The 19,997-nt window shown below is 43.7% G+C and overlaps 2 protein-coding genes across 4 annotated transcripts in view; both read left to right on the top strand.

The window, feature by feature from the left end:
* TBC1D14 (TBC1 domain family member 14) overlaps window positions 1-11,562 on the top strand; it is a 64,395-nt gene extending 52,833 nt beyond the window's left edge. For 2 of the 3 annotated variants that reach the window (XM_058803327.1, XM_058803328.1), the window contains exons 11-12: window positions 6,661-6,919; window positions 8,148-11,557. In XM_058803327.1, the coding sequence (XP_058659310.1) occupies window positions 6,661-6,919; window positions 8,148-8,213 (325 nt within the window). In that variant the 3' untranslated portion in view covers window positions 8,214-11,557. Of the gene's footprint in view, window positions 1-6,660; window positions 6,920-8,147 lie in introns of all 3 variants that reach the window. The other variant, XM_058803326.1, reaches the window with a different exon arrangement.
* Window positions 11,563-13,371: 1,809 nt separating this feature from the next.
* Window positions 13,372-19,274, top strand: TADA2B (transcriptional adaptor 2B). Its single transcript, XM_058803831.1, has 2 exons — window positions 13,372-13,641; window positions 14,872-19,274. Exons 1-2 carry the CDS (start codon window positions 13,372-13,374, stop codon window positions 15,862-15,864), a joined length of 1,263 nt encoding a protein of 420 aa, XP_058659814.1. The 3' UTR covers window positions 15,865-19,274.
* Window positions 19,275-19,997: the final 723 nt, after the last annotated feature.

The raw sequence follows: 19,997 nt of genomic DNA, 5'->3' as shown, positions 1-19,997 counted from the left end.
CTGAAAGCTGACAGTATTAAACTGAAGTAGATCTGTGCACAGAGAATAGAAAAAGTACTGGGATAAGACAGAAGGGAAGAAAGAGAGCAGAGGCTGGTGTGTTCAGTGATAAGAGGAAAGATGTTGAAATTGTATTCCTCAGTGTTGTGAAAGCCTGTGTGTGGAGAAAGCAATTGAATAAAAGGGACATCGGAATAAGATGACTGTAAACATACATGTGGGAGAGTAACTGGATAGACAACACTGAAATCACCAGGTTATTGGATTTTTAATGGACAATAATGTCAATAGCAGTCCAGAAATTCTCAGCCTGTTACATGACAAGCATAGTCACCTTACCAGCAGGGACACAGACTAGGCAGAGATATTTAATGCTGTCTTCACTTTGGTTTTTAACAATGATGATGATGTGCTTTGGGGGTCCCAGAGCCCTGAGCTGGAAGAGCATGGCTGTGAGGATGATAGACTTCCATTTGAACCTGAACTTGTGGGATTTGCTGCTCCAGCCTGATGGTCTGTGGGGCCTGATGTGATTCATCCAAGAGCTGGCAGATATCATAATGAGATCTCTCTCAATGATTTTTGAACAGTCTTGGGAATCTGGAGAGGTTCTGTTTGTCTGGAAGCTGGCAAACATTGTCCTGATTTTCAGGAAGGCTGTCTCTGGCAATGAAAGGCCTGTCAGAGTCACTACAGTGACTGGTAAAATTATGGAGCCATAAGGTAATTCTGGAACATATTGAAAGACACCTGGAGGATAGCACAGCCAGCTGTGCTTTCATGAGGTGACAGCCCTGCTTCACAAACTTAATTTCCTTTTATGACAAGGTTACTCCCCTAGTTGGGTAGATGTGATATTTTTAGACTTCACTAAAGATTTTGATAGCATCTCACAGTAGCCTCTCCAGATTCTGCAGCTGGGATGGACCAATCCTGGATGTGCAGACAGACTGGGGAATGAGATGCTGGAAAGCAGCACCACAGAAAGGGACCTGGGTGTCCTGGTCAGTGGCAAGTTGAATGTGAATCTGCCAGGAGGGCCAGCCCTGTCCTGAAGGGCATCAGGCACAGCATTGTCAGCCAGGCCAGGGAGGGATTGTCCTGCTTTGCTCTGCACTTGGACAGCCTCACCTTGAGCCCTGAGGGCAGTTTGGGGCACTGCAATGTAAAAACCATAGTTTACTATTAGAGAGTGTGCAAAGGAGAGCAATAAGGATGGTGAATGGCTTTAGAGGAAGCTCTGTGAGGAGCAGCTGAGGTCACTTGGTCTGTTCGGCCTGGAGGAGACTGAGGGGAGACCTCACTGCAGTTACAGCTTCTCTGTGAGGAGAAGAGGAGGGGCAGGCAGTGATGTCTTCTCTGTAGCAACAGTGCATGAAATTCAAACTAAATATTGGGAAAAGATTCTACTTCCCAGAGGGTGGCTGGGCACTGGCACAGGCTCCCCAAGAAGGTGGTCAGAGCACCAAGCCTGGCAGAGTTCCAGAAGCTTTCAGACAGTGCTCTCAGGCACATGATGTGATCCTCCAGGTGGCCCCTGTGCAGGACCAGGAACTGAACTCAATAATCTTTGTGGGTCCTTTCCAACTCGGGGTATTCTGTGATACAATGGATTACTAATTGGATATGATGCTGTCATAAAAAAGGTGATTGCTGTGTAGGAGGAACTAAAATTGAGCATCCTCATGGTACAGGCATGTTAATATCATGCTATTGTTTAACTTTACATTGTAAAGAAGAAATCCTGAAAAACAGTATCAGAAATTAGAGATTTAGAAAAAAAGATTGTTTTGACTGAAGATTGAAGGTTTATATTCCCTTCAGTAATTTTGCTTTTATAGAATACTCTTTATTTATATTTATATTTCTTGAGTAAACATTTACGTGATTAGTTGTTTTCTCTTAGTACATATATAGGGAAAAAACCCAACACAAAACCAAAACAAACCAAAAGGAAAATGACTGACTTGTAAGTGAAGAACTGAAGTGATGACGTCTGTGTTGAAGTGCTGTTGCAGTCTTGGGGCATATCAGGTCCTCCTTTTGTTACCTCTGTGGTGTCAAGAGCACTTGAAAGAGAAGTCAGTGGGGAGTGGCTGTGGATAATGCTTCTCAAGGTCTTTGCATCAGTGAACTGATAATTAATATTTCTTGCTGACTACCTGCATCCATATTCAAGCTGTTTATTTTAATTCCAAGGACGATTTACTGTGTTCCTTCCCATCCCTAGAGAGTTACAGCACTGATCATGCACAGGCATGTAGGCTCTTTGAGATAGACCTGCCCAATACTGTATTTAACTTTTTCACATTTGTCTTGAACTACACAGCTCATACCACTCTGTCCTTAATTTTATTAGACTGTAAAGGTTGTATGTGTGTAAAACTTACATATTTTACTTAAATATATGTGTAAAGATATTTGTGTGTGTGTCCTGCAGGAAGCAGATTTAGATTTTTTTTTTCTTTAAATTACTACTAAGAGTGTGGCTGCAGTGTATTTAAAGTCAAGGAAGAATATGGTACAGCATTACTTTGAGTAGGCAGACCTTTTGCATGTAGGTAAAAATCTCTGTGAAACAGCCTTGCTCTGGCATTACTTTTATTTAAATGAATGTTTGTTCTGAGCTCCAAAGGGAATGCCTGCTGTTATTCCAGTGGCTGGTGTGGTTACTGTGCAGGCATGTGTGCAGTAAATCTCTGCTGCTGCCAGCTCTGGGAGGCTCCAGTAGCCAGTGCTGCACACACCATTGCTGGGAAGCCTTCCTGCTCCTTCCACAATTAAAATGGAGACAACTAGTCTGCTTTGTGCTTCTTGCTGTCACCTGTGCTGCAGGGAACAGCAGTAAAATTGGTGTGCTTAAATCATTTTTGAAGGGATATGTTGCAAGAAAAAGAAATAGGTGGACCCAGCTGTGCAGGTTTTCTTGGAGCTGGTAGAGGACTTAGGGAGGAAAGCCTCCCTGCCAGTTTAGTTCCACTGCTGCCTTCTATGATGGGAAAACTCCAAGAGCTGAGTAGTTTAATTAAAGGTACTGTGACATGATTATTGGGGATGCCACAGGTAAGGCATCTCATTTAAAAAGGACCCATGTGCTCTAAGCCTAAACTCCAACTGATAAATCTTGTAGAAAGAATTCAAAAACTGTACAGGGTTTTACTTTTTTTGGTGAGTATAAAGAGGATCAAAAAAAGCCATAAAGAACAATGTGGAGTCAAGTTCACAAAGAACAGAGGGGAAATAGTGTGTCTGAATAGCCCAGTTTTGGCCTCTCACTCTGTCAGCTGATGTTCTGCAGGCTCCTGTGAGCAGAGTGGAATGTGGATTTGCCAAGGACACATGCTGTCTGTTTATGGCCTGCTGCTGCTATGCAAACACCTCTTTATCCCTACTCAGGAAAATGATTTTGGCAATAATTATAGCCAAGGGCTGTGTTTGTACTGATGGATTGATCAGTGTTCTTTAGTATTACATGGAGTGTGATTGTGCTCCCTGAACACAAAGTTTCTATTGACACCATGTGCTTGTTAGGATAGAGGTCCAGGCCACTTTGTGTGGCCGTTTTTGGTGGGCACTTCCAGTAAAGTATGTATAAGTTTGTTTTCTGTTACTTTGAGAAAAACATAGTCTGTGCCCCCCAGAAAATGCTCTCTTGCAGTCAGCATTTAATTTATTTTCCAAATAAGAAATTAAATAAACACTTATACTATTTTTTAGACTGTAATGATTTGTAAATTTACAGACATGAGAAAGGAATGTGTAGTGCAAGAATACATAAGATCTGATTTGCATCAATGCTGTGTGTGAATTGCCCATCCAAAATCTGTCCTACCTGTCTGCATTGCTCTTGCTGATATCTTATAAAGACTTTTTAATTAGAAAGAAAAGAGAAAAAGGAAAGGGAGGAAGAAAAAACAAAGGGAAGAGGGATGGAGCTTATGATTATCATTGTAGCAGTGCTTTGCTTTCTTGATGACTTTATGGTCATATGCTTTTGCTGTGAGCAGCAAACCAGCCGGGACTTCATCTACCTCAAAGTACACTTTCATCAGAAACAGGGCCAGGGAGGAACAGGATCCTCTGGTGCTGCTTCTCTTCCCCTTCCAACCAGAGAAAGGCCAGGAGCCTGCATTGCTCTGACACTGGACATCTCTGTGTGAGTTTAGCTGTGTTGTTTGCACCTGCAACACGGAGAGTTGCAGGAGAGCTGCAGAAGTCACCCTGCAGTACAGTGACAGCAGCTCATGTGCAAGGAGTGTGCCAGTGCTGCTGGAAGATGCTGCTGGAACTGCCTCAGTCTGGCAGCTGCTTTATTACCCCTGTAAATTCCAGCAGCGTTTCAACCAGTAGCTCAGATGTCTAATAAAAATGTCTTTCAGTAGGAAATGTTTGAAAGGATGAAATGCTGTATCTGTTCTAGGAATCCAAGCAGTGATTCCTACTGGCCATTCACTGCTTATTCTAGGGGGCCCAGTCTCTGCTGTTAGGTCTTGATGCATCAATTCCATGCAGATATTAATGAAAGGTAATTGTCTTGTTAAGTTCCTGCAAATGGCACTTCCTTCCAAATTATGAAGAGCTCAATGGCAAATACCTGACTTGATGTGACAGCTTTTTTGATGCGAGTAAATCCTTTCATACAAAAGAAGTGTTCTCATAAATAGTTCTGTCTTTTGACAGTTAATTTTCTGCATAGTTGGAGATTTAATACAAATGGGTTATTCAGGTTAGGCCTGAATCATGACAGAATAATTGCTTTTGTGAATAACAACGGGTCTGTAAAGTTGGCATTGCTATTTATCTTTAACCAGGACTTGTTTTTGACGGCAGTAGTGTTTCCCTGCTACTTGGTAACCAGGAAAGGACTCAGCTGAATTGCTTCTTATTACACTGTTACTTTTAAATTGAAACCCTGTTTCTGTTTCCACTGTGTGTGTGTACAGACAAAAGTCTTAATTCTGCCATGTAGCTATTCTGTGGCAGTACTGTTTTATATGGTCTGTGACTGTTCAGAAAGATTGAAAGAGTGTATAAAGTAAATGAAGTCTGCAGTGCAGGATCAGCCAGTAACCCAGAGAAAGAGCTTGTATCATGCTCCTCTTACACCTTCATGTATGTGTGACAAACAAGTGTCTGGGTTTTGCATCCCAGATCTATACTTCTTGTTTATTTTATAATTCTGACTTAGCTTTTTGGAGAACAGGATTTAAAATGTTTCCACTTGTTATAAGAAGATTGCAATGAGATGTAAAAATAGGAAAAACAGTAAAATCCCAAGGATCTTAAACCTGCAATTCACTTGTCACCTGAATTTGTGCAAATGTTAGTTTCATCAGGATGTTAATCAAATGAATATCTTTTCTCTTTTTTCTAAAGTGTGGTGATTCACACAGAAGCCATATACTTAACAACACATCATTCAAATAAATTTTTATATAGTAAAAAGCAGATAATGTAGAAAACCTTTGATTATTAGACTTTGCTGTGAAAATACATTACTTCATATTCTATACCTATGCATATATGTGTGTGTGTATATATATCTGTTCCATTTTATATTTTTAATGTGAATTCAAATTTCCCAAATAAAAAATTGGAGGGGATAGAGGGTAGTTTTAAACACGTGAACACTACTGTTCAATTCAGCATACTTGAAAAGGAGTTTTTTGTTAAAAGCTTTGGAAAGGTTTGATTGAAATTTGAGCCTTTGCTGACCTCTGCTGGGGAGAGAATTCTTTGCAGTTTTACAGAGATTTTTGTGCAGTGCATCTGTGGAAAAGTTATTTCTGAATTCTGAAGGATAAAACTTCTGTAACTCTTTCCCCTTATATACTGTAAAACGATTCCAGGAAAGATTCTCATCACGTGCTGTTAGGTCATTGTTGGCAGCAATGCTCCTGCTCTGCTGTGCAGTGAGATGTTGGATAAAGGAGAGAGGAGGGAGCAGCTTCTTGTTTCTGGCTGCAAGGCTGTCAGCATTTTGGTGAGGGAAGAAATGTGCTCATGCTCACTAATGAGAATAGAGTTTTAGCAACTGGGATGAAGCTGTTGCTTCTGGTATTACCCTCGGAATCACATCTGCACAGGCACACTGAGCCACCATCTTATCACCACTATCTGCACCTCTCTGGACATCCTGCCTTGCCTGTTTCTCTCAACTCAAGGGAGTTCAGGCTGATCCTTCCTCCAAAACTCATGCTAATATTACTTTGCCTGTCAATCAAGCCTGAAACACAAGAGTTAATTTTACTCATCTCCTTTTTCTGAACCTCAAAATGCCCATTGCAGTTTGTCTTAAAGTTCAGCTTTTTGAGGTTTTGCAACTAAAACTACATCAATTCTCAGCTCTGAAGTGATGATTAAATAGGCCTTTGATTATAGCTGTGGTCATCACATGCCCATTGTAAAACCATGTCTATTGTTTCTTCTGGTATGATCCAAGAAAATCCAACTTAGAGACCGTGCTTTAATAGTTGTACAATTTTCTATTGTTTCATGGATTGGTGTGCTGCAACTAACAGAAGTACTCCTGATCTATAAAAGGGATGTTCAATGACAAATATTTGAGAAGCCTCAAACTTACTGATGATTGGTGTGTGTATTTCTGTGAGTATCCAAGACTTATTGTCTAATAAGTGAGAATTTTGTTCTGTCTTTCAGGATATTCACATTGTACAGCAAATCTTTGCCACTGGACTTGGCTTGTCGTGTCTGGGATGTGTTCTGCCGTGATGGAGAAGAGTTCTTATTCCGTACAGCGCTGGGAATACTCAAACTTTTTGAAGATATTTTGACCAAAATGGACTTCATTCATATAGCTCAGTTTTTAACAAAGCTACCAGAGGACTTGCCTTCAGAAGAATTCTTCACATCTATTGCTGCCATTCAGATGCAAAGTAGAAACAAAAAATGGGCTCAGGTAAAGAGGATGCTAGTCTTGGTTAACTGATGATTTTACTTTACTCATGAAAATGGGGTTTGGCAACATCTGGAAGAATGTTTCAGCAGAGCTAGTGCTTGATTTTATGGGTAGGTAGGACTGTGAAGCTCACTCCATGCTCTTGGCATACGTTGAGATGAGCGGATTCCCTCAGTTTAATCTCCTCTGGAAAGGGAGAGTCAGCCAACATTCAAAATGAAATATTGAGTGAAATTTAGAAAGTAAAAAGTCAGACAACTTTGAAATTGTTTTAATTACAAAGACTGCTAGCAACATTACAACTTGATATTTAAAAGCATATATCCATTCTTTGGGAGAAGTTGTCACATGTTGTCATATGATAATACAATCATTCTAATCTTCTTGAACAGCTCTACTCTGCCTAATTTGGGCTCTGCAGAAGTGATTGCATTTCTGACTTCTTTATTGGGATTTAGCATGTGATTTCAGAAATTGTTTCATCACTGTAATTTTAACTAAATTTTAGTTTAAAGAAAAAAAGATGTGTCATCTGAATTTGGAAACCATTAAGTGGCTGTAGCAACCATTCATGTTGGACAGTGGAAACACACCCTTTTTTTTTGTTGTTGTTCAAAGCAGCAATACAGCCCACATTGTGAGTCATTCCATAACAGAGCTCTGCCCGTTTTACCCAACTGCTTTTTTGCAGAGAAACTGAAAGGTGGTGTTAAATGTAGGGGTTGGGGCAATTCAGCTGCAACTGGGTGTCTCTGGTTCTCTCCTGGGGTAGCAGTGCTGTAGATGCTGGGGATTGCCAGTTTTCTCTTCAAAATGAGCATTTTAACCTTCACAGCAGGAGTGGCTCCACAGGTTGTTCAGTTGTCTCACCTTCCTTGAACATGTCATGTGTGCATGAGGATTGCATTCCAAATAAATTGCCAGCCTGCTGCTGTTTCCCTTGTGGGGAAGGACAGATAAGGGTGCTATTCTGCCAAGAACCCCAAATAAGTCTTCAAAAGTGTGTGTTGGGGGAAATGGAGTTTAAACCTTTGTTGAATCTGCTTCTGTGCACCATGTCACAAGGACTTACAGGAGAGGTCTCTTGTCAGGGGAGAAGTTTTCTAAATTTAATTACATTAAATAGTTAAAGTACTGTTGCTTAGACATAATTAGAAACTCTTCAGAATGAATTATTACTTTTTAAAATCTAATGCTTTTCTTCTCTCTCATGTCCTGAAATGTCTAGATACTGGCTGCTCTGCAGAAAGATAACCGGGAGATGGAGAAAGGAAGTCCTTCGCTGAAGCGTTAACGTTGGGTTCGCCTCCAGTGGCTCCCAGGAAAAGAGCTAAAGTGGCAGAAGTATTGATTACTGTTTGACATGTATGAGCCTGCACATCAAAGTGTTAGTTCAGAGTTACATTTAGTAGTAGAATAGCCTTAAGGGAGAGAGAAGAAAATCGAGGAGGAGGAGTGAAAAAAAAAAAGAAGAAAGGAAATTAGGGGATAAACCCCTTATAAATTAAACCTAGGCTTAGCCTTAAACTTTTAGTGGTATGCGCATATGCTGTGGAGAGCATTACACTTTCTGTACTTCTGATGAGGGCAGTGAAACAAAATAACACCAAGGGTTTGGGGGTTTTCTAATTTTTTTTCTTAGATGTTTTAAAGAACTGGACATTCAGCAATGTCGGTTGCTTTGACAGCTATTCCCGTTCCATTCTTAGGCAGGATATATTTCCAATACCTGTAACAGTAGCTGGATCTGGATTTTAGATAACTGGTGCTTGAATTCTAAATGATGTAAGGACCATTTCTTTAGAATTGCTTCTGATTTTATAGGATGTGGGTCCCATTTACCAAAGAAATCATGTAGACATAGAACTACATTCCTTTCTTTAATAAGAAAAAGTTAAGTAGAAAGTAAGCTTGGAAGAGAAGTCAAACTAGCAGTGCAAAACTAATTATTCTTCAAGATGCCTTGGAAATTTATTTAGAATTATCTGGATGCATATGGAGGAAATTTCATTCATCAGACTAGATTCTAAACTCACCAAGAGGGTTCTGGTATTAAGGTGGCATAATTTCCCAATTGTGCTTTCTTTCCTCTGTTGAAAGTCAAGGTCACATACCACTAAATGCATGTTTCCATGCATGTGTCCCTCTCTGGGGCACTGCTGTTTCACAATGTTCTTCACAACCTTACTGTGTGCCATGTGTCCAGTCATGGAGATAGAACTGGACTTAGCAGATAAACTGCGACATGGTTAAAACAGATTTTGGTAGATCCTTTGAACCAAGTTTTGCTCAGTGGCAGAACTAAGGAGGAAAGGTTGTAGGGGAGCTGTTAATATTTGCCAGTGTTGCTGCTGAAAAGCAAAGGTTTTGTGGAATCCCCTGAAGCTGCTGCCACAGTGGGAAAGTTATGTGGAGCAGATCCACAAGTGACAGGTGAAAGAAGTTTATTGGGAAATGTGCCAGGCACCATCAGGATAAGTACAAGCTGTCATGTCTGAGTGTTTTATCTGACCTCTGATACATGAGGCAAGTTACAGCGGCCATTACATAAACTCCTCATAGATTGTAGATCCTCTCTGCATTCAGGTGAATGTTGAAGGGCAAATCATGAGTGCCTCTGATTTACAAGAATGTTTATTGCATAGTGTGTAGTGTAAAACCTATTTTATGCTAATGGTGATCAGTGAAAAGGGAAAGGTAACTGAAGCAATATTTGTGTTAACTGTGAACAGGCATTACTAAATCCTCCAGCTGTACGGTCAGCAGTTTCCCAGTGCTCTTCAACTGCTTTATGCTGATTATTTTGGCATTGTCTGAATAACACCAAGAAGAATAGTTGCCCACTGCTCAACTCAACATACAGTGTAAAGGACTGTGGGACATAATCGAAACACTGTCCTTTGGTACAGACATTATTTCTATGAGGGATAATTTGATTGTAATATTAAGAAGAGTGAGAACAAGATTCCCTGGTAAGTGAGGACTCATAATCACTTTGAAAGATGTGTAATGCAAATACAGCCTGCAAGTCCAATACCTCATTGACCTCTTCTCCTGTCCACTTTGTGTAGCTGGTGTGATGGATGTGGTTTTTGTTGGTCATCTTAATTCCACCACAAGACGTCACCTCGGTCATCACTTACTGAAAATAGACATTAAGATGTGATAGGAAACATGTTAATTCACTCAGAATTTGTACAGAATTTGTCCTCCAGTGACTGGTACTTGTATGCTCCATTGCTTTGAAGTGCAATAGAAAGCAGGAAGGTCAGTAAGTGTTTTTTAATATCACTTTTTCTATTCCTACAACAAATCTGCCTTTCCATGAAGAATACGAGAGGCCTACCATCCAAACATTTGCACTATGCTTTTAAACGGTTTATGGAACACAGAGATCACTTTTTCCTCAAGATACATGTTTAGGTGGTACTGTAACTGGCTTTGTGATTTAAGTCTTCATTGCAACTACATTTGTATTTTCTTTTAAAGCAAGTTAACAAGTGTGGCTCATTTGTTTGGTTAAAAAAGCAGTTTTAACTACTAGGTATCTTGGCAGCCATCACAGCCTGTTCTTTTTCTCTTCTCAATAAGATGTTGAATGTAACAGTGACAGTGGGCATAGTTGTGGGGAAAAGGCCTGCTGCAACACTTGTGCACTGTTTGTTACTTGCAAATGTAATTACTTTGTTTTGTGATTTGATCTGTTCTTAGAAGTTGTATATATTTTCTAAATGATTTCTTTGTGTATATAAGGTATGTTCTTTAATGAAGAAACAGCAATGCAATAAGGAGCTTTGCACAGTTTATTTTCAAACAAAATACATGTGAAAAAAAAATCACCTGCCTAAACATGCAATTATTTCAACTTCTCAATTACTTGATTTGAAGGTAATGCTTGAATTTTGATAAAAACAGAGTTGAGTAGCAATGGCATAGAATTTGTTGCCACTGAGCTTTTCAAGTTTCTTGCAGTATACCAAATCTCTTAATTAGCTAATACAGAAATCTTCTCTAAGAAATTCAGGGAATTGCATTAAAAAATTGACAATTTTATTGTTCAGGTACTTGAACGTATCTGTAACAAGATGCATGAGATCTTCTTTCATGGAGAAAATGTCCCCATCAAGCAAACTTTCTTTTCTTCATGGATGTAAAGAAAAATGGATCTGCTGCAATACGTGAAAAGTACCACTGTACGTGCAGTAGATCAGAGAAACCAGAAAACCCCAGCCAGCTTTGGGATTCTTTACAATCTGCACTTTATAATAAAGCAGTTTTGCAACTTCGATCTGCAGTCAATCAGTAATATTATTTCATTTAGTAAACAATTTCATTTGGGAAAAGAGGTACCTTGTAACAGCTTCTTTTTGAATGTTTTAAAACAAGAATGATATATAGAGAAGTGTTGGTACATCTCCTGTACATCATGTTTAAATTGGGTTATGTAGTTACCACATTTGTTTTGTTTAGATATGTGTATCAAACTGGAACTTTTTTCAACTGTAAATATATGGTTTTGTTAAATAAAGTCATGTAAAGTTATCTTAATCAACTGTTGTCAGTGTAATTCAGATATTAAAAATTCCAGTTCTAGTCTTTTTCTTCACAGGTGGCTTTAGCAATTTTTGTCTGTTCAACAAGAGGACTTTGGGCTATTTGTTAATTGAAGGTAGAGGACTTTTTGCTGATGCTTTTAAGTTCTCATGTTGAAATACCTGTTAAATACCCTGAGACATTTAGAAAATCTGATACTTACTGTGCCTGTGGTTTTATCCCTTTTCATACATCTTTCTCTGGACTAGGCCTGAGGTCTGATAAATGTATTATGAAAAATAGTTGTAAATAAATCCTTATGTATTTTCAGAGTTCACCTCATCCCAGCTTTGCTTCAAAAGAAATCTTAGTTTTTTGCAAGTTTCATAATCACAAAGCATTTTTGTGCTCAAGTCAGTGTTGTTTTACTTCTGACATAGGCATAACTTCAGAACTTAAAGTAGAGAAGCTTCCTGTTGCAGAAATGAAAAGAGTTTGAAGGATCAAATAAAAGGGGAGAGAACTCTGGCAGTACCTGTGCACCAAGGGTATGTGCAGAACCCAGGCAAAGCCTTGGCTGCCATGGTTCTGGTTGATCCAGCAAGCAGCTGTCCCACTTCCTTCCACTGCAGTATCTCCTGATGGGCAGAAGAGGAATGTGAAATCAGATTTGTTCTCTCTAACACCGATTTGATACTGAAAGAGATTTATAATGTATCTGGTACAGGAGTTGCACACATTTGTTCAAAACTAGATTTACTTTGTTATCCCAAATAATAGTTTCAAGTTTCTTCAGCCATGCTCAGCAAGGAAGGAGGAATTTGCTTTCTGGCTTTTCATCTGAACTCCCCTACAAGCAGGGGTCAGCCCAGCATAGTGACATTTCTGCATTTCCAGCTGCTGGCACAGCAGCTCCTACAGTATTTTTCCCAGAAGTCTGAAGTGATGTCTCAGTTCCAAGCACCCACGTTTCTGCTGCAGTTCCAGGTTGTTTCTCCACTTTCTCCAGAAGGCTTTCAGGTTGTTTCTCTGGCCAGCTATGTTTTGGTGAAGATATCGCTCTCTGACACCTTTCCATGCCCACCAGTTCAGCCTTTCTGCCTTGGCTTTCAGCTTCCATTAGCTCCAGTTTTTTCCATGCTGAGAATATGGACTGAGTTCAACAAGTTCTTTTTGAGCTTCAGGATTTCATCCCAGATTGTCAAGCTCTTCCTTCACGTGCTGGCAGTGCAGGGAGCGCTGAGCCCTTCTCTCCGAGCACTCACGGTGGGTCCAGTTTGGACTTCACGCCTCAGCCTGATGTTTTCTGTGCGGGCTGAAAGGAGTAGAACTAAAAGGAGAATCTCTTTATTTCTTTATTCCTCACCTGCTCGGGAAAAGGTGCTGCCATTTGGCATGTCACACTGACACTGACAATAACACACTGACGCTGACAATGATACTGACAATGACACAATGACAGTGACACTGACAATGACACAATGACGGTGACACTGACAATGACACACTGACAATGACGCACTGACAGTGACAGTGGCACTGACACGATGACAGCGACAGTGGCACTGACACAATGGCACTGACACTGCCCAGGCTCTCCCCGCCGGGCCCGGCCCGGCCCCGCTTCCCCCGTTGCCGGGCACCCGCCAGGCCCCGCCCCCTGCTCGTGCGCGGCCCCGCCCCCTGGCGGGCGGCCCCTGCGCGCGGCTCCGCTCGGGGCGGCTCCTCCCATTGGCCGCGGGAAGGGCAGACGGGCCCGGCTCGGCCAATCGGAGCCGCCCCCTCGCGCTGACACCCCCCGCGCCCGCCAGCCCCGGCCCCATTGGCCGGCGCTGGCCGCGGCCCCGCCCCCCCAGCGCGCCGCCATTGGCGGCGCGGGCGGCGGGGGCGCGGCCGCGCGCGCGCGCGGGCGGGGTAAGATGGCGGAACTGGGGAAGAAGTACTGCGTGTACTGCCTGGCCGAGGTGAGCTCGCTGCGCTTCCGCTGCACCGAGTGCGCCGACATCGAGCTCTGCCCCGAGTGCTTCTCGGCGGGCGCCGAGATCGGCCCGCACCGCCGATGGCACGGCTACCAGCTGGTGGACGGCGGCCGCTTCACCCTCTGGGGCGCCGAGGCCGAGGGCGGCTGGAGCAGCCGCGAGGAGCAGCTGCTGCTGGACGCCATCGAGCAGTTCGGCTTCGGCAACTGGGTAAGGGCCGGGGGACGGGGACGGGGACGGGGGCGGGGGCGGGGGCGATCCTCCTGCTGGGACCGGCGGCCCTGACAGCAGCCCCGGGGCGCGTCCTGCGCTGCGGAGCCCGGGCTGCCCCTCGCTCCCCGCCGCTCCCGGAGCGCACCCGCCGCTCGGAGCTGTCGCTGCTCCACGTTCTGCCTTTGCCTCCCCACAGCCCGTCCGTGTCACGGAGCTGGCACCTGCCTCTGAGCCTGTGCCCCAGTGTGTCCCGGCTGGGGCTGGCTGCTCGCCTGCAGCGGCCCTGCACAGCCAGACCTGGGTTAACTGCAGCAGTAGGAAAGCGTCTCACAGGCACAGAGTGGGTCAGGGCGGAAAGGACTGCAGTGGTCATCCCGGAGCACTTGCACGGAACTGCATCCACACGGTTCGTGCCTATTTCCAGTGAGGGAGACTCCACAGCCTCTCTGGGCAGTGTGTCCCGGTGCTCGGTCACCTGCACAGTGAAGAAGTTCTTCCTCACGTACCTGTGGGATTTCCTGTGCATCAGTTTCTGCTTGTCATCTCTTGTCCTGTTGCTTGGCACCACAGAGCAGAGCCTGGTCCATCTGACACCTCCTTTCAGATGCTGATGGATTTTGGGGATGTCCCCTCTCAGTTGTCCCTTCCTGAGGCTGGACAAGCCCAAATCCCTCAGCCTCTCCTTGTAAGAGATGCTCCAGTCCCTCGGTCACCCTCGTTGCCCTCTGCTGGACCATTTGATTCGTTTCTGATGTATTTGATTTGTTGTTACTTATGTTTTGTTTCATTAAATGTAAAGACTGTTTCAAACCCTTAAAGTGTACAATCATTGCAGCTTGCTTAGTTCTTAAATAGCTAGAAAAGAATAAAAGTTGTTACTCTTACAGTAAATACTGTTTATTTCCATGTTGCTCCTCAGGAATGTGATATAAACAAGCGAAACCCGTGGGGTACAGTGCTATTGGTGTTGGCTTGGGGCTTGGAAAGCTTCCTGGTTATGGTGAGCTGGCTCTGTGGGAGTCACCATGGGGTGCTGTTTTCGTGGCTTACCTGCCTCCATGCACTGTAAATGCTCATCCAGAAATCACAGATCTGATAGAAATGTGGTATTGCTAGAGAAGTTTAGGTACTGGGAGTTGACTTTTGAGGTGCAAGGAGAAAGTCATGCTCATTATGCTGGAGATGTAACGGGAATCGTTTCATCACTGCTCCTTTTTTCCTGTTCAGGAGGACATGGCCACTCACATGGGCGCATCCCGAACGCCTCAGGAGGTGATGGAGCACTATGTGAGCATGTACATCCACGGCAACCTGGGCAAGGCCTGCATCCCTGACACCATTCCCAACAGGGTGACGGACCACACGTGTCCCAGCGGCGGCCCGCTGTCCCCCAGCCTGACGACGCCGCTGCCGCCGCTGGACATCTCGGTGGCCGAGCAGCAGCAGCTGGGCTACATGCCCCTGCGCGACGACTACGAGATCGAGTACGACCAGGACGCCGAGACGCTCATCAGCGGCCTCTCGGTCAACTACGACGACGACGACGTGGAGATCGAGCTGAAGAGGGCTCACGTGGACATGTACGTGAGGAAGCTCAAGGAGAGGCAGCGGCGCAAGAACATCGCGCGAGATTATAACCTGGTGCCGGCCTTCTTGGGCAAGGACAAAAAGGACAAGGAGAAAACTCCCAAACGGAAGATCACGAAGGAAGAGAAGGAGTTGAGGTTGAAACTGAGGCCTTTGTACCAGTTCATGTCTTGTAAGGAGTTTGAGGACTTCTTTGAGAACATGCACAAGGAGAGGATACTTCGAGCGAAGATTCGGGAGCTGCAGCGGTACCGGCGGAACGGCATCACCAAAATGGAGGAGTCGGCGGAGTATGAGGCGGCCCGGCACAAACGGGAAAAGAGGAAGGAGAACAAGAACATAGCTAGTTCCAAGAGAGGGAAGGAAGAGGGTAAAGAAGGTGAATTTGCTGCCATTGAAAACCTGCCTGGCTTTGAACTCTTGTCGGACAGGGAAAAGGTGCTCTGCAGCTCTCTGAACTTGAGTCCTGCGCGTTATGTGACTGTAAAAACTATCATCATTAAAGACCATCTCCAAAAAAGACAAGGAATTCCTTCAAAGAGTCGCCTTCCCAGTTACTTAGATAAGGTACTGAAGAAAAGGATTTTAAACTTTCTGACAGAAAGTGGTTGGATATCCAGGGATGCTTCATGAAATTCAGCTGATCTCAAAAAACACAGCAGAGGCCCATTACAGCCTCAAGGACTCCGTTATTGTTTCCTTCCCTCCCCAAAGATACAGAAACCATGTCGGTTAAAAACACAAAAGAGCAAATACATAAACCTCCAGAGTCATCATGATCCATGGTGGTTTAAGTAGACTTTTGCTTTGGATCATGGAAAATACTTAATTCTGAAACTTCTACATTGGATTTCACTGCTTTTGGTACATTCTTAGAACAGATTTTTTCATGTGAACTTACTCAAGTCCGGTAGTCCCAGAGTAGTTGCTTTAGTTTGTACTATTGGATAAAGGAATATCAGTGTAATCCTTGCTTTTCTCTGAAGGTAGGAGATAGTTTCATTCACTGGAAACTTTCTTCACCCTTTGTTTTGTGTTTTTTTTTGGCATAATGCTGGCAGCAAAGTGAAGCTTACCAAAGTCCTGTGCTCAGGAGGAGGTGAGCAGGGACTTTAGTGAGCAGTGCTAAGCTTTTGGAACATTCTCCTCAGTAACTACAGCCGAGGCGTAGGGACGCCGGGATGAGAGTTCCTGTTGGGAGTACAGCAGGGCTGAGCCGTGGCAGGGAGAGGAGGGAAGGAAGGAAATGGGGTAGCTGAGATGCCTGCAGGGATTTGTGCTGTAGAGGGGAGTTCTTGAAGAGCTCCAGCTGATCTGGGCATTGTTTTGGCCTGAGTTTCCTGAAACAGACCCCTCTGAAGAGTTGACGTTTCCTGCTTGGTACTGGAGTGTCAGGAGTCCCCAGCAGCTGTGGTGCTCTGCTCCAGAGGAGGGGTCAGCTACAGCAAGGTGCCTGGTTTGGGCCAGAAATGGCATTTGGGAGAGTAGGCAGTGAGGTTTGGCAGAAGTTGAGAGCCTCAGGCAGCAAAATCACTTTTTCCTTACTGGGGGAGCCTGCTTCTCCTCCTTTAGGATCTTAACTGCTGAGCTCATAGAGCCTGAGGAGGTGTAGCTGCCTCCTGAATTTCGTTGGGAAGTCAGGGAAAGGGAGCAAGATTCTCAGATGGGTTGTGATGGCTGAGATTGGTCTTTAAAAACAAAAATAACAATCGATGCAGATTTGGTCAAAATGCACAAAGTGTTCCTAAATTTGGAGTGCTTAACCAGCCACTGCAGGGCTCTAATTGCACACACCTTGAGATGTACCAGCCCAGGCACATTGAATCTGGGTGTACTGACAGGGAGAGGGGCTGTGCACCTTGGGAGGGATCTCCTCCAGTTCTGACAGCTGCTGCCTGCAGAGCTGCTGGAGCCAGCTGGGATGTAGCACAGTGAGAACACAAATGCCCGAGCCACAGTGCTGTTCTAGTGAGATCTGGTGATAAAGAAAAGATGTTAAAGGAGGATTAGAAAAAAAAAATATGCCCATTTCATCCTTCTATTCCCTGCTGGTATTTAACCAAATGAATAAAAACCAGTGGTTGCCACATGGAAGATGGCACAGTTACTTGTGCCTGAACCTCTCTGCTGGTCATGTCTGGAGCAGGAAGCTGTGGCTGGAGGCAGGCTGGGCAGGTCTGGAGTGCAGGTGTTCCAAACTTGGAACCTGGCTGGCTTCAATCTGAGTGCAAGACCTGGAAATGTCATCTTGCTTTGATGCTTTGGGCTGTAGTCAGTGAGGATACCACAAAATCTTCAAACAGTATTAATTCTGCAGTTTGGCAGAGGTATTCTGATCAGAACTGGGTTTCATTTAATACATCCAGCATTACCAAACTAGTGTTACCAGTGAGTTTAGAATAAAAAGAGTACAATTACAAAGCCAGCATTTCTAAGGAAAAAAAACCAAAACTTGAGTGCCTTTTTCTTTTGAGCTTATGTGTCCCTTCAAAAAAAGTAAGGGCTATGTCCTCTGGGGTGTAATACTTTGTTTGGCTTATCTGTAAGTGGTTTGTTGTGGCATACTCGAGACAAAGTGTCTCTTCTTGGCAGCAGTGGAGCTAACTGCAGTGTGCTGAGTAGCTTTAATAACCACTTCCACCCTGTATGCATGTACAAGCAGCACACAAGTTCATTAGGTGTAAACTCTTGGTTATTTTCTCTGTCCTGCTCCTGTGGGAAGGAAGCTCAGTCTTTCTTTTCAGCATTCTAGTTACGCAATTTGGTTCTTCTTGTAACTTGGTTGTTTAACTGCCATAACATGCTGTTTTGAAGCCTCAATTCTGCATGTAGCTGGGAGTTTAAGAGAATTGTTTTGGTTTTGGTTCTTCTGGGGGTTTTTCCCTCAAATCTGTGATTTTCATATTTCTACACTGTTTTGGCACATCTAAGTTAAACTGAAGCAATAGCATAAAGTCCATCTGAACAATAACTTAGGAAAAAATCTAGGCACCAATGAGTCATTTAAATGTTGAAGTGAATTCTGCATTTACACTTTGTAGCTTCTTAATTCCTCAACCCCTCCAAATGTTTCTTTGGTGCTAGATGTAACTTATTGAACATCAAAATGAATGTAAAATAAAAGTATTTTTAATGTATGCAATATGGATATCAATATTTATTTTGTACTTGCAAGCTAACTCAAGGTGGTAAATGTTTGCTTTAGCAAACATCCGTCCCTTGGAACGGGCTTCCCTAGAAGCAATGTCTCATTTTCAGCTATGCTTTTAATTTTAAAGGTGACTTGCACTAGAGGATGCTGCTGTTCCATATTTCACATGGAACTGATTTAGTCTAAGCATTCCTTTGTTATGAGCTGCTGGTTTTCTGTTTGATTGCTTATAAATTGAGATGCAGTTAATGTTAATCCAGCAATTTACTACAGCTATGCTGCTTCTCTTCTGTGGTGAAGGGGCTGAGATGGCAAAGAGCTCTTTCAACTTGTATTTTGTGTTGATCTGGAAGTGCTTCCCGTACTGTACAAATAATCCAGCCTTCATGTTGCTAATGACAAGGTGTTTTATATGCTTAATGCTCTTGACTTTTCTAATTAAAGTTGTTACTAATGATAGCATCTGTCTTAACACCATTGATGTAAGCCTATGGAAAAGCAACACTCCCTAAGCTGTTGAAAATACCGATTTTGTGCTCTGGGTGGGGCTGTGCTGTGTGTCCCATCCCAGGGCTGTGCTGGAGGGAGCCTCCATCTCCCTCCATGTGCATGAAAATGCTGATCCTGTGCTCTGGGAGGGGCTGTGCTGTGTGTCCCATCGCAGCCTCCATCTCCCACGCTGTGCACTGCCCAGCTGGGCTCGGATGCTGCAGCGCTCTGGCTCCAGCCCCTCGTGCCCCTGCTCCTGGCAGCCCCAGCAGGCAGTGAGAGCAGGGCTTGTGACCATGAACTGCCTGGGAAATCTCCCAAACTAAGCTCTGCCCTTGTGCCCCACTGCATTCGGTTCCTTTGTGACTGGAGCAGGCTTCATGAACCTGCTGGTTTACTCTTCTCACAAAATGGCTTTGCCTGAGCCCCAGTCACTTCCAAGTGATGACACGCTCAATGCCGTGAAGCAAGATACCCCATGAGCATGTTCAGCTCATCAGCTTTTCTTCCTTAAAGGGAATGTTGCATTCATTTGAAGTTTACATTTGTAGCTGTGCCAGACACACAAATCCTGTGCTGAAATCACACAAAGCCTAACTGATGTTTGCACACAGCATTTTACTAATTTTTGCATTGTGAATTGGTAAATAAACTTGTATTAAAGTTTCTTTCCATGACTGATTTAACAATAATGTAGCTTGGGCAATGAGGACAATGGCTTAAGTCTTTGCAATAACATTTGGAGATGCATTGTAGCTAAATGTGATGGGTGGAAATGTAGTGTATGATAGCTAGTAATGGTGGCAACTTTGTTAGGTGCCTAAATTTCAGAACCTCCTTCCTCTGTTCCTTGATTTCTTCAGTGCTCCTTCCTGGGCTAGGGCAGAGTGCACAGGTGGTTGGAGCTCTCACTCCAGCCAAAGCCTTTCTGAGGGCAGGGGAACCACTCAAATGAGAGACCCAGCTTCAAAGATGACCCTTGTGCTGAACATTAACAGGAGCCTGTGTTTGAGAACACCCCTAATGAACTGATGTGGCCCAAAAATGACACTTTGTGTGAAGCACTGGGAAGCTCATTAACAAAATCTTCATCTGCTAGGGAACAATGTGTCCCTTTGTTTCAACT

The sequence above is a fragment of the Ammospiza caudacuta genome, chromosome 4 (genome assembly GCF_027887145.1).
Source record: "Ammospiza caudacuta isolate bAmmCau1 chromosome 4, bAmmCau1.pri, whole genome shotgun sequence".
In the NCBI taxonomy this organism is placed as follows: Eukaryota; Metazoa; Chordata; class Aves; order Passeriformes; family Passerellidae; genus Ammospiza; species Ammospiza caudacuta.
The sequence above is the reverse complement of the archived record's forward strand: the minus strand, read 5'-3'. Positions and strand labels throughout refer to the sequence as shown.